General features: G+C 41.4%; 1 protein-coding gene across 1 annotated transcript in view; it reads left to right on the forward strand.

Moving 5' to 3' along the window:
• LOC311035609 (phospholipid-transporting ATPase VD-like) overlaps positions 1-13,526 on the forward strand; it is a 66,253-nt gene that overhangs the window by 4,966 nt on the left and 47,761 nt on the right. Inside the window, exons 2-5 of the mRNA XM_084043911.1 lie at positions 7,414-7,543; positions 8,293-8,620; positions 9,407-9,528; positions 10,234-10,306. Coding sequence (XP_083900037.1) covers positions 8,295-8,620; positions 9,407-9,528; positions 10,234-10,306 — 521 coding nt within the window. The 5' untranslated portion in view covers positions 7,414-7,543; positions 8,293-8,294. The remainder of the gene's footprint in view (positions 1-7,413; positions 7,544-8,292; positions 8,621-9,406; positions 9,529-10,233; positions 10,307-13,526) is intronic.

The raw sequence follows: 13,526 nt of genomic DNA on the forward strand, positions 1-13,526 counted from the left end.
CGCACACGCACACGCACACGCACACACACACACACACACACACACACACACACACTGACAGACTCAACAGCTAGTCGCAAGTCACATCAGCTCTGTAATTTAATTCATGAATACATTCTCTTCAGGACATCTGACAGTAAGTAGCCTATGCCTCCTACAGACTACAGCAGGGGTCTTCAACGTTTTCAGGCCAAGGACCCCCTAGCTGAGAGAGAGATGAAGCAGGGACCCCCTCTATATTGTATAAAATTGTGTTTCAGATAATGTTTTGCTGCTCTTTTTTCCCCTCTACACCTATAACTCTTTGCCAAAAATAGCCGATCTACAAGCTCACAACGCCTCGCAGTTGTGAGCTTGTAGATCTGCTATTTTTGGCTAAAGTTCTCCTCAGAAAAGGGATGCTAGGATTCAAGTGGTTAATGTAAAAAAAAAAAATCATACCACACAAAAATTTGGCAGACCCCCTGTAGTAACTCTGAGGACCCCCTAGGGGTCCCGGACCCCCTGTTGAAGACCCCTGGACTACAGTACTTAACAGGTCACACATGGACCATCGATATGCACGAGTCGGCAGCTTTTGTAGCTTATTGGTAAAAGGTGCGAATGAGGCAGCCAAATGTATGATACATTGGCCTAGGGGAGCGTGTCCCACCAATGAGTGGACACAGGTTGTCCGAGCCGAACTACTGTAGTAGTTTAGCTCTATAAGGGGGTTATGATGATGCATTCAGCTATGTGACAGGCCTGTGAGAGTCACTCTTCAAACACTTGTGACATCTTAAAGCTGGAGTGTCAAACACTGTGAGAGTTCTCCCAGGCAACCTCAACAACAGTGAACCCCCAGACCAGACCAGTCGCTTCTCAGACTTTTTCATGTCATGGACCCCCAAATGAAGATGTATTCGGCTGCTTAGTGCGGACCCCCCATCTGAACAGATGTTGTGCCAGGGAGGGACCCCCGTACAATATTTATGTTGTGAAAATGTTTCAATTATATAAATAGAGAATCACAAATATTTTATTATATTATATTTTTAGAACATAGCCGTTCTATCTGATATTATATATCCAATGTATTTAGGTTTTAAGTGGTAAAACTTATTTTGATGCTATATTAACTCATTTAGCTGGGGAACCCCTCTCCAGGCCCCCCAGGCGTACCCGGACCCCACTTTGAGAACCACTAGCCCAGACTATTAACCACTAACTCTGGCGTCCCAGTTTTCAAAAACAGCGAGAATAGCCACAAGCTTGTAGATTGGCTTATGATGAAGTTTATACTGAGTAGGGCTCAAGTGTTAGACAGCTACAGATTAGCCTGACAAAAGTACCTAGAATGCTGTCTCAAAATGAGTTTCACATGGTGTGTGTGTGTGTGTGTGTGTGTGTGTGTGTGTGTGTGTGTGTGTGTGTGTGTGTGTGTGTGTGTGTGTGTGTGTGTGTGTGTGTGTGTGTGTGTGTGTGTGTTACATGATGTACACACAGACTAATCGTAACTAATTTAGCTGGGGACCCCCTGGAGTCTCCTTAAGGACCACTGGTTGAGAACCAATGCTATAAGTAATGGATCATGTTTCACAGGAGGAGAAGTGCATGTTTCTGTATGATGACACTTCCCCATTCCTCTGTCCCCTAGGCTGTGTCTAGAATAGACCTTACTGTGTAACAGCCTTTAATGGAATGCATGGTTCCCACTGTTATTGGAACTGCTAAATAAAGCAGAAGGACATCCATGGCATCATGTGATCTCAGTCAGCTGTCCAAGACTATTGGTTTATTGATTTAGTCTGTGGTGTAAAGTAACTAAGTACATTTACTCAAGTGTACTTAAGTACAATTAGCTAGTTTTGGTTTAGATATGAGGCTTTATTGCAGAGAGGTCAATGTAGAGCAGTGGTTTTCAAACTTTTTTGTCGGGCATGTCAAACTCTCATGATGGTGTCATAGCTAAAATAGCCGATCTACAATGTGATGCATTGTAAACTAAGCTGGTATATTTGCATTTAAAAAATGCAATGCCTGACCAAAAAGGTTTTATTTTAAAACAAAATGTCAGACGCCAGAGGGAAAATAACAAAAACTTTTTTTAAGCTTGCAGGTCTGCTATTTTAGAAAATGTGTGCACATCTTTGAATAAATATTTCTTATAGCGAACATTTGTAACTCAAATCTTTGCTTCTGGTGGTCCCTGGAACAAAATATTTAACATATGTTTGCTTTAAAAAAAAAGAAATCTAATATTTGCACACATTTTTGAGATAAAAAAAAAAATAGCAGCTCTACAAGCTCGTAGCCTGCATAAGGTTCATAGGTGGTTACATAAAATATATATATATTTTATGGGGTATAGGATTTGTCTCTGTATTGGCAGATGATTTGGCAGATGAGTTGCGGATATAGTACATTAATACTGCAATGATAATAATAATGTGTGGTTGTTGTCACACATGGACTTGTGTCAGGGCCTCGGTACTGTTTGACAACCACTGCTACAGATGGACAGGAAACCAAGCGCAGAGAAAGAGGAAAGAGAGACAGACGGCTTTTGTGGTAAATTCAAAACGTTCTGAGAAAAGTTACCCTGTGTGAGTGCAGACTGTTTCTATAGAGAAAGAGGAAAGACATGCAAGATGAGACAAGATAAGGGTTGGATTCAGAGCTGTGTGATTGATCGATTAACTACTTTATTAACAGTTTGTAAAGACGAGCACAGGGAAGTACAGTTCAATACAAGGTCTGCTAAGAGGATTTTAAACCCAAGAAAGCACTATGGCTTATTTCCACTGTGGTCCTTTGTACTCAATTCATTGAAACATTTAATGACAGACAAATAAACATATGCAAAACTATGCAAAAACTCCTGTCCTCCTCACAGAGAGTCTCTGTTTCTCCTCAAAGCACTTGATGGGGAAGTGAAAACCCTACACTTTACCATGTCAGATTGTACCATTGACTGGTGATACCAACATAAACTGACACAAGGAATTAAAGGGGAATTTTGGACCACAGTTTTCTTACCATTTCTTTGATGTTATGATATCTGAGGATGAATGGTACAGTAGAAAAATGTCATAACTCCATCCCGGGTCCGCCACAGCTTAAAACGTGCGCGTTAGATCACATATTTTAATAGCTTTTTTTTGGTTTATTTTTTGGTGAGATCTGACGTTCATAGAACACTATGCAACAAAAAAACTGAAGAGACTTCCTTTTTTTCCCCCGGTTGCATAGTGTTCTGTCACTATGAACGTCAGATCTCACCCAAAAAATAAACAAAACAAAAGCTATTCAAATATGTGATCTAACGCAAGGCCTATTGCCGCACGTTTTAGGCTGTGGCGGACCCGGGATGGAGTTCAGATTTTTTTCTACTGCACCATTCATCCTAAGATATCATAACATCAAAGAAAAGGTAAGAAAACTGTGGTCCAAAATTCCCCTTTATCAAGCAGACTTGGCCGGAGTGCAGAGGAAACATGAGGAAAAATGCATTCAGAATGACATGAGGGATCCTACGAGAGCGGAGACGTGTGTCGTGTACACATGTTGCAGTCTATTGTGTAAACACTTGAGGAGGAGAATTTTGGACTAAGGTTTTCTTACCTTTTCTATGACGTTATGATATCTTAGGATGAATGGTACAGTAGAAAAATGTCACAGCTTAAAACGTGCGCCAATAGGCCTTGTGCTAGATCGCGTATTTTAACCCTTTTAAGACCTGGAACTGTGTCATTTTTAGATTTGAGCTAAAAAGCATTATGTTACACTTTGGGCTATTCAAAAATAGCAGATATACAAGCTCATAGCGCGGCACCGAGTGCCGCGCTACGAGCTTGTAGATCTGCTATTTTTGAAAAATCGTGAACATGTGTGCAAATCTTTGAAATATATATATTTTTAAAGCGAACATTTTTAACTCAAATCTTTGTTCTGGGGGTCCCTGGAACAAAATATTTTGATGGGGGTCCGTGGCCAAATACATATAATTTTGGGGGTCCTTGACATGAAAAAGATTGAACACCACTGATATAGAAACATACGTTTTTCAGAAAACTGTTGGGATTTAGGAGACATGTAGAATCAGCTTCAGGTCTCAATGGGTTGCTGTCGCGGACCCGGGATGGAGTTAAGATTTTTTTCTATTGTACCATTCATCCTAAGATATCATAACATCAAAGAAAAGGTAAGAAATCCGCGTGGTCCAAAATTCCCCTTTAACAAGCAGACTTGGCCGGAGTGCAGAGGAAACATGAGGAAAAATGCATTCAGAATGACATGAGGGATCCTACGAGAGCGGAGACGTGTGTCGTGTACACATGTTGCAGTCTATTGTGTAAACACTTGAGGATATTAACGTCTATGAGTCCATGAAACCAAGCGTGCTCACTCAGCTCAGACGTGTATACTGTAGGACAGCTTTCTCAAAGTGGGTGCCGTGGCAACCTAGGGTGCCGAAACGCAGGTCCAGGGGTGCCGCAGAATACTTTGATCATATTTGACTTTGTAAAACGGACTTGAGTTGCACTGTACTTGGTGCGTTATTTTTCATTCTACACCAAATCTCTTCGCCAAAAATAGCAGATCTACAAGCTCACAACGCGTCACAAAATGTTTCCCCTCAGAATGGGGATGCTGGGGTTAAGCGTCAAGTAGAATGTTATTTTCAATCTGTCCTATAATGGAGGACATTCTCTCAAGTTTTCTTTGTGACTTAGACTTAGGCTACTGTATCTTAGGGGGAAAGATTTACATATTTACGTACCGTAATATGACATGCATGTAAGATGCTGTAAAGTAACAATGTAATTCAGGGGTGCCGTGGATGAAAAAGTTGTTTACATGGGTGCCCTTAGCCAAACATGTTTGAGAACCACTGCTGTAGGAGCAGCACTGGAGTTAGCTCTGGTCCATGGTATGTTCTTGATGGCTGGTGGTCTGTATGCTGTGTGCCTGTATATGTTGCCTTCATATTTAGTGTATGCTGAAATGACGGACAAAAGGAACAGAAAATAAATATCATTTGTTAATGTCATCAACTCAACAGACACGTTTTTTTGGACATGAGTTTTATTGAGCACACGTCTGAACTTTAATCCCTGGCCGTCGACCGGCAACCAGTAGTGCCAGAATTATAGGACTTTGACACTACAGTACGTTTAAGGTGAAAAGCGTCCTCGCTTCAACGGTAGCAGGGGCTCGTTTTGGACACGCACGGGCCGTGGCGTGGTGTGTGTTGGTGGTGGAGTGTGTGTGTGTGGAGCTGTGGACTGATTTACGGCGGACACGGCAGCCAGCGATCGTCTGCAAGCAAGTTCTGCTGTTTTGGATCATGTGATTGACTGCAACCTGGAGCTATTGGGGCTCTGACCGGGGACAGCCAGTCTGTATGCTGTGCCGTGCTCTGTTTTAAGTTTTGACGGTATATTTTGCCTTCATATTTTGTGTATACTGAAGTGACGGACAATAGGAACAGAGAATACATATAATTTATCAACTTAACGGCCACATTTGGACATCACTTTTATTGAGCACATGTCTCTGAACGTTCATCCCTGGCCGTCGGCAACCAGTAGTGCCAGAAGTATAGGACTTTGACACTACACATTTTAAGTATGACTCCCTATATTTTCTCGACGGCTTTCGTCAGTGGCGTCCCTATTTTGGGCATGTTGTTATTATAGGAAAAACATCTTCAAAGATTTGAAAGAACTAGCCCGGTGCCCTTTGGGCCAGTGGCCGAATTTGAAGTCGGTCGGTCGGTCGAACGGTTCTCAAGATACGTGAACTACAGACATTATGTACAGAGATTCTGTGCATTTATTGTAAGAAGATTGTTAACCCATTGAGACCTGAAGCCGATTCTACATGTCTCCTCAATCTCAACAGTATTCTGAAAAACCTATGTTTCTATATCAGTGGTGCGCAAACTTTTTCATGTCAAGAACCCCCAAAATTATATGTATTTGGCCGCGGACCCCCATCAAAATATTTTGTTCCAGGGACGCCCAGAAGCAAAGATTTGAGTTAAAAATATTCGCTTTAAAATTATATATATTCAAAGATTTGCACACATTTTCACAAATTTTCAAAAATAGCAGATCTACAAGCTCATGGCGCGGCACTCGGTGCCGCGCTATGAGCTTGTAGATCTGCTATTTTTGAATAGCCCAAAGTGTAAAATAATGCTTTTTTAGCTCAAATCTAAAAATGACACAGTTCCAGGTCTTAAACGTTTAGACAATTTTTGCATTTTTTTTTTACATGGGGCTTACTGTATGTATAGTTAACTATATATGAAAGTCAGCGAACATCCTTGCGGGGTCCTGCACTCCTGCAGGTATAAAGACATGACAATAATGCATATTTCCCAGTAGAGATGTTAACAATTAATCTATAATCGATGAATTGCCGTAATGTTTTGGGCTAGTGAAAGTTACAGGTATTGGTGTGTGTGTGATATCAAATGTGAGCTTACCATAATCACAGTAATCCTTGATCATATTCCATCATATTCAAGGGCTTTTGGAGATGAGACAGACTCCATAGAGCACTGCAGAGGGGAGGTGTGTGTGTGTGTGTGTGTGTGTGTGTGTGTGTGTGTGTGTGTGTGTGTGTGTGTGTGTGTGTGTGACCGACCGGCTGATGCTCGTTGACGCTCGTTAATGTTATACATCAAGGCAATTATGTTTCTGCACTCATTTTCGGTTTCGGACAAGAATTTTCCTTTTAGTCGATTAATCGATTGATAAGGTTATCATTTAACTCATTCACTGCCTGAATTATTTCTAGCCGCGTTTGAACACTGCCAAGAAATTTAATTGAAAAAAGAAAAGTACTCAGGAGCCGAGATACAGAATTTTTAAGTTTTAAGTTAACAAGGAAGTGGATGGGAGTCTATATCTTCAAAAAATCATATCTCCTTGGTATTTGGGTCAAAAAGAAAAAAGAAAAATGTTAAAAATAAATGAATAAATAAAAATAAAAAGTTGTTTTAGTCGTTCTTGGTAGGCATGGCTTATGGACAGAAGTCGTTTTAGTCGTTCTAGGCAGGGAATGAGTTAATGAATGAATCGATAATTTGCATCCCTAATATAATATATAGGGATGTCCGATATTATCGGCCTCCCGATATTAGCATAAAAATTGATATCGGGAAAAAAAAAAAAAAAATTGCTTTATAAATAAGTTACAGTAGTTCTTACTGTATATGGTGTGTGTGATATGAAATTTGAGCTTACCCTAATCACAATAATCCCCGCATATATCGGTATCGGTTGATATCGGTATCGGTAATTAAGAGTTGGACAATATCGGTATATCGGTTATCGGTAAAAAAGCCAATATCGGACAACCCTAATAATATATATATATAATAATAACATATTTCCCGGCTGTCTGTGTCCACTCTTGCAGGATGATGGCCTCGTGAACGTCAAGCCACAGCGGCCACAGCGGAGGGGAAGGGAAGGCCGGCCTCAGACCTCTACTCTCACTACCTCCTCATCCTCATCCTCCTCTTCCACCTCCTCCAGTGGTGGAAAAAGTACTCAAATTCTTTACTTAAGTAAAAGTATCAATGCTGCAATGTAGAAATACTCTGTTACAAGTAAAAGTCCAGGATTCAAAATGTTACTTGAGTAAAAGTACAAAAGTATTGCCATCAAAATGTACTTAAAGTACCAAAAGTAAAAGTACTAAAATGTTTGAAAATAGCCAATCTACAAACTCACAACGCGTCGCGATGCGATGCCGAACACGGTCTGAACCGTGTGTTTACATAGTAGCGCTCAGGTGCCGTTCACGGTCTGAACCGTGATTTCAGTCTTTTTGTTTTTTTTCGTTTTTCTCCGCGCGGGCGGGGCTAGAGCAGCTCTGGGAGCACCCATTGTAATCCTGCGAAGGAAGTGCCAGATCGCTCACCGGAAACAAAAAAATGGCTCCCATCCGCTCCCATCCGCTTCCGTCTATTTCCTACTTTGAAACGCCTATATCTCCGAATCTGTTTCCTGTGGGGAAAACCGGTCATGCGCGATGCGCGACCCCCCCCCCCCCGTTGTAACTCGCGAGGGAAATGTTATGGTTCCAGGCTGTAACCAGGCTCATGGCACAACATGAATCGATGCTTTTTTTTGCGTGGATTTGCTTGTAACGCACGCGGAAGCTTTAAACAGCAAAGCGCAGTCAATGGGGAGAATGCTGGCACCCACGGTAAGTTGTTGCTGGCAACCGATGTGTTAAGTAAACGTACTTAGTTACTTTACACCACTGACCTCCTCCTCCTCTCTCCTCCAGCCATGGAGCAGCTCCACTGGGCCCGTCACCGCTGCAGGCAGCTGCTAGCGGCGGACATGGGCAGAGGATGGTACTCCAGCCCCGGAGGCGGAGGGGACAACCCCCTGCCCGCCAAGGGCTCCCTGGAGGGGGGGCACCACCAGCAGCAGGGGGGCGGCGGCTCTCCTCAGAGGTTCGGGGCTAAGCGGCGGACGGTGGTAGCCCGGCACGGACCCTACCGGGCCGACTACCACTCCATCGTCAAGGGTTGCCAGGGCAACAGCATCCGCACCACCAAGTACTCCCTGCTCAGCTTCATCCCCATGAACCTCTTCCAGCAGTTCCACAGGTTGGGGATGTTTTTACCTTTTTTTGGGGGGGTCCGGGGACCCCCAGGGGTCCTTAAGGGGGGTGGTACCAGTCCAGGGGGTCCCCAGCAAAATTTGTTAATAAAGTGTCACAATCATTTTAAACCCCCTTTATCCATTATTTTTTGGCTATTCAAAAATAGCAGATCTACAAGCTCATAGCGCGGCACTGAGTGCCGCGCTATGAGCTTGTATATCTGCTATTTTTGAACAATTGTGAATATTTTTTCATTTTTTAAAGCAAACATTTGTAAGTCAAATCTTTGCTTTAGAGATGGGGGTGTCCGCTGCCAAATACATATAACTTTGGGGGTCCTTGACATAAAAAAAGTTTGAGAAGCACCGTGTTAGGTTACTCAAACTAATCGAGTTCATCGATTATTTTATTTTTTAAAAGGGGGGAAAAAATAATATAATGCTTTAATAATCTAATCATGTTTTGGGGACGTCATTGTAGGCGAAAAAGTAAAACAAAGAGAAAAGTGAAAATAGTCGATCTACAAGCTTTCAATGCGTAGCGATGCGACACATTGTCTGAGCTTGTAGATTGGCTATTTTCGCTATTTTTGCATGATCGAAGCATTACATGACATTCATCAATTCGCTGATATATAAGACGGAACTGTACTTGTTGTCCGATCAACTATTTCTCTGCATTTCAGCTTCAGTTGGTCATATTTTCTTAGACTTTTAGACAGATTGTGAAAGCGTTTGGTGTTTTCCATGGGGACTAATAGATCATTTTTTTGGGGGTCTCTCCCATGCAGAGCGGCCAACCTGTACTTCTTGTTCCTGGTTCTGTTGAACTGGGTTCCTGTGGTGGAGGCCTTCCAGAAGGAGATCACCATGATACCGCTCGCCGTGGTGCTGGGTGTCATCGCTATTAAAGGTAGGAAAACACGCTTTTCTTTGCTTGTCTCTTCTTTTTTCTTCCCAATTTAGTCGTTATGCCAATTATTTCCTCCTAGGGATGGGACGATATGAAAATTACATGTCACGATTATTGTGGCAAAATAATTGCGATTAATGATATCGCGATAATCAAAATGGGCTTAAAACCTAAAATGGCTCTTTTGTTAACCACTTGAACCCCCCCAGCATCCCCTATTCTGGGGGGAACGTTCACCAAAAAATAGCCGATCTACAAGCTCACAACAACGCATTGCAACGCATTCCAAACATATTACAATTGGCTCTGGAAGTCTCTCTACTGTAAAAGGTTAAATTAACCCATTAAGACCTGGAACGCATCTGTGTCACTTTAGATTTCTTTGGCTATTATATTCAAACATAGCAGATATACAAGCTCATAGCGCGGCACCGAGTGCCGCGCTATGAGCTTGTAGATCTGCTATTTTTGAAAAATCTTTAAAAAAAATGTTTTGATTTTTTTTCAAACAACTGTTTGGGGTTAAATGGGTCAAATGTATTGTGATGTTTTATATTGAGTTTAGGTGAGTTTACCAGGGTGGACTTCCTCCACTCCTGACATCACAGCACTGCTCAACTGAATGTTCAAACCTGTTTTTTTCCAACATGTATAAAACATATTTAGAATACCAAATTAAACCTTAAGTTCTGCTTCATCACACAGATGCCCTGGAGGACTACAGGCGCTACCTGTTCGACAAGAAGGTCAACAACAACGTAGTGTGTGTGTACAGCGGGTAAGTACGACTGTACTGTGTTCAACACATTAATGTTGATGTGTTTGGCATTGGACCAACGGTATTAACTCATTCAGTGCCTGATTTATTTCTGGTAGTTTGGCTCTGAGTGCCAGAGGCAAAATTCATTGTAAATGTCGCATCTCTGACTTAATAACTGCAACTGCACATTTCGCTTTGATAACCATTAATTCTACTGGACACATTCTTTCATGACAAGTACTGTATAAATGTTAATATGTGGTCCTAGGGGACGAGGGACTAACAAATACCCAATGACAGATTTGAATGGAAACGGATGGATGAGTGAATTGAGTGTTTTACTTTGAAGTGCATAGAGCTGACAAATGATGCCAGTGCTAAAGCCAACTTAACTCTTAAACTGCCAGGGTTTTTCTAAAACAGTTTGCAGCCTCTGCCAGCAGTTTACATGGTAAAACATAAGAAAAATGTTATTTATTTCTCTGTTTTTTTTTCTTTTTTTAAGATTTTTTTTTGTGGCTTTTTGTACCTTTATTTAGAGAGGGATAGGGAAAGTAGGCTGACAGGAAATGGGGAGAGAGATGGGGGGGTGACACGCAGCAAAGGTCGTCGGGAACGGGAGTCGAACCCGCGACACGCTGTCAGGCTGGCATTGCAACCTAGGGTGCCTGGACCGTCACGCCACGGCCCAGGCCTATTTCTCTGTTTTTTAACATTGAAGTGAATGGATCAGCAACGTTTTGGAAAATGTTATCTCCTGGTTCTTTGTGAAGAACGGAAAAACGGAAAAAATAAAGAATCATTTTAGATTTTTTTAAATTTTGTTTTTTATTTAAAACTTAATCAAAGACGACCTAAAACCTCCCTACTCTAACAACAAACAGACATTACAATGGGTGGCACACCTCTATACTGGCGTGAATAAACAGAAACTTACCTACGTGCAGTAGTGTACAGGGTAGATACCCCGGAACTAAAGCTACCCTTCCCTGTACCAACAGAAGGCTTAAATGACAATTTAAAAGGATTAACTTGAACCAAGATTGCAACAGGTCTGTCTCTAGCTCTCTCTCTCGTGTGTGTGTGTGTGTGTGTGTGTGTGTGTGTGTGTGTGTGTGTGTGTGTGTGTGTGAGTGTGAGTGTGCGCGCACACGTGTGCGTCAACCAGTGGTCTTTGAGGGGGTTCCAGGTGGTCCCCAGCTAAATGATGGAGAGTCGGTAACCAAATGGACCCTTATATATCTTTAACTCTTGAGAGCGTAAAATGAAACCAAATGGACCCTTACGGGTCCATTTGGTTTCATTTTACGCTCTCAAGAGTTAAATTATTGTTACGCATCTGCTTTACTTAATTAAAGAATTGTTGTTTTGATCAACATTTGCCTGTTATCTCTCCTATGGAACCAACATCAATACAGCATGGATGGAATTGTGTACAAAATCGTATCCAACGACAACAAAATATTCTTACGTTTTGGGTCTGAGAGGCTAAATCTCATCAATATGATATATGTATATTCAAAGATTAGCACAAATTTTCAAAAAATAGCAGATCTACAAGCTCGTAAACACGCTTAACGCGCTTAAATGAGCTTGCATATCTAATCTGCTATTTTTGAATAGCCCAAATAAATCTAAAATTAAAGGTAGGGTAAGTGATATTTTTTTGTAATTTTTGTCTTTTGTTAAAAGGTTAAAGTACTATATTCTGATAGTAATCATTGCTACAGAGCGTTTGTTTGGTCACAGGGGTCTCTCCAGCTCTTTAGTAAACACAATATAGTACATTTTCAGGTAGGTAACAACATTTGAGATTTTGAGCCAATCAGGAGAGAGCACTGAAAAGGCATTTTCTGTTTAATAAAGAGCTGGAGAGACATGGGAGACTCCTTATATGGACAGGACACTCGATAGTAACGAGTACTATCAGAACATAGACCCATTTTGCAATTATTTGAATAATTGCAAATCACTTACCGTACCTTTTAATGCTCTGAGAATCATTCACAGCTGTGGGATTGGTGGTTACCGGTCATTGACCTGCCGTTTACTTTCCTTCTAATTTATTTGCTCTCGACCATCCCCGTCTTTTCAAGGAAGTCGTAAAACTTTGAACTTTGAGTTTGTTTATGAGACGAAAGGCGTGTTGCCCTGTGGAGGAGTGGCCATCATGTACTGTAGACCTATAGCCACGTTAACCCATTAAGACCTGGAACTGTGTCATTTTTAGATTTGAGCTAAAAAGCATTATTTTACACTTTGGGCTATTCAAAAATAGCAGATATACAAGCTCATAGCGCGGCACCGAGTGCCGCGCTACGAGCTTGTAGATCTGCTATTTTAGAAAAATCGTGAAAATGTGTGCAAATCTTTGAATATATATATTTTTAAAGCGAGCATTTTTAACTAAAATCTTTGCTTCTGGGGGTCTCTGGAACAACATATTTTGATGGGGGTCCGCGGCCAAATACATATAAGTTTGGGGGTCCTTGACATGAAAAAGATTGAGCACCACTGATATAGAAACATACGTTTTTCAGAAAACTGTTGGGATTTAGGAGACATGTAGAATCGGCTTCAGGTCTCAATGGGTTAAAGCACCTGGTCAGTTCAACAGGACGACTCTTCCACTTCATTCTCCTCTCAAACCCTCCCGTCTGTGCTACCTCCACTCTGGAAAATACAACTATTGATCATTTCCTTATGGATTATTCTACGGATTACTTTTTTTGGATGAATCGAATCGTCAAGAAGCGTGTTCTTTAAAACTAAACCGATCTACAAACTCACAACTTACGACATAATGTGCTCTGAAACCTCGGAACCCTGGTGAAAATGGTGAGAAGGTTCCTGGACCTGACCCAGACCTGCTAGCTGGAGACCAGGGCTGCAACGCATCAGTTAGATTCATAGCAATTATTCTATCCATAACTTTCTCCATTAATCAAATCATTTAAATCATTTTCTAAATTATTTATATATCAACGAATCAACGCAAGAAGTTATTTTGATGTTGTTTTGTACTTTGGCGCACAAAAATAGTCAAAATAGCCGATCTAAAAGTTCACAAAATGTGTCATCGTGACACGTTGTGAGCTTGTAGATCTGCTATTTTCGCTTGGGGAAAAAAACCGAATTTGAACTAATAGTGAAAATAGCCGATCTACAAGCTCACAAAGTGTGTCATCACGACACGTTGTGAGCTTGTATATCTGCTATTTTCGCTAGGGCGAAAAAA

Source organism: Gymnoscopelus microlampas, assembly GCF_963454915.1.
Source record: "Gymnoscopelus microlampas genome assembly, chromosome: 20".
NCBI classification, from domain to species: Eukaryota; Metazoa; Chordata; class Actinopteri; order Myctophiformes; family Myctophidae; genus Gymnoscopelus; species Gymnoscopelus microlampas.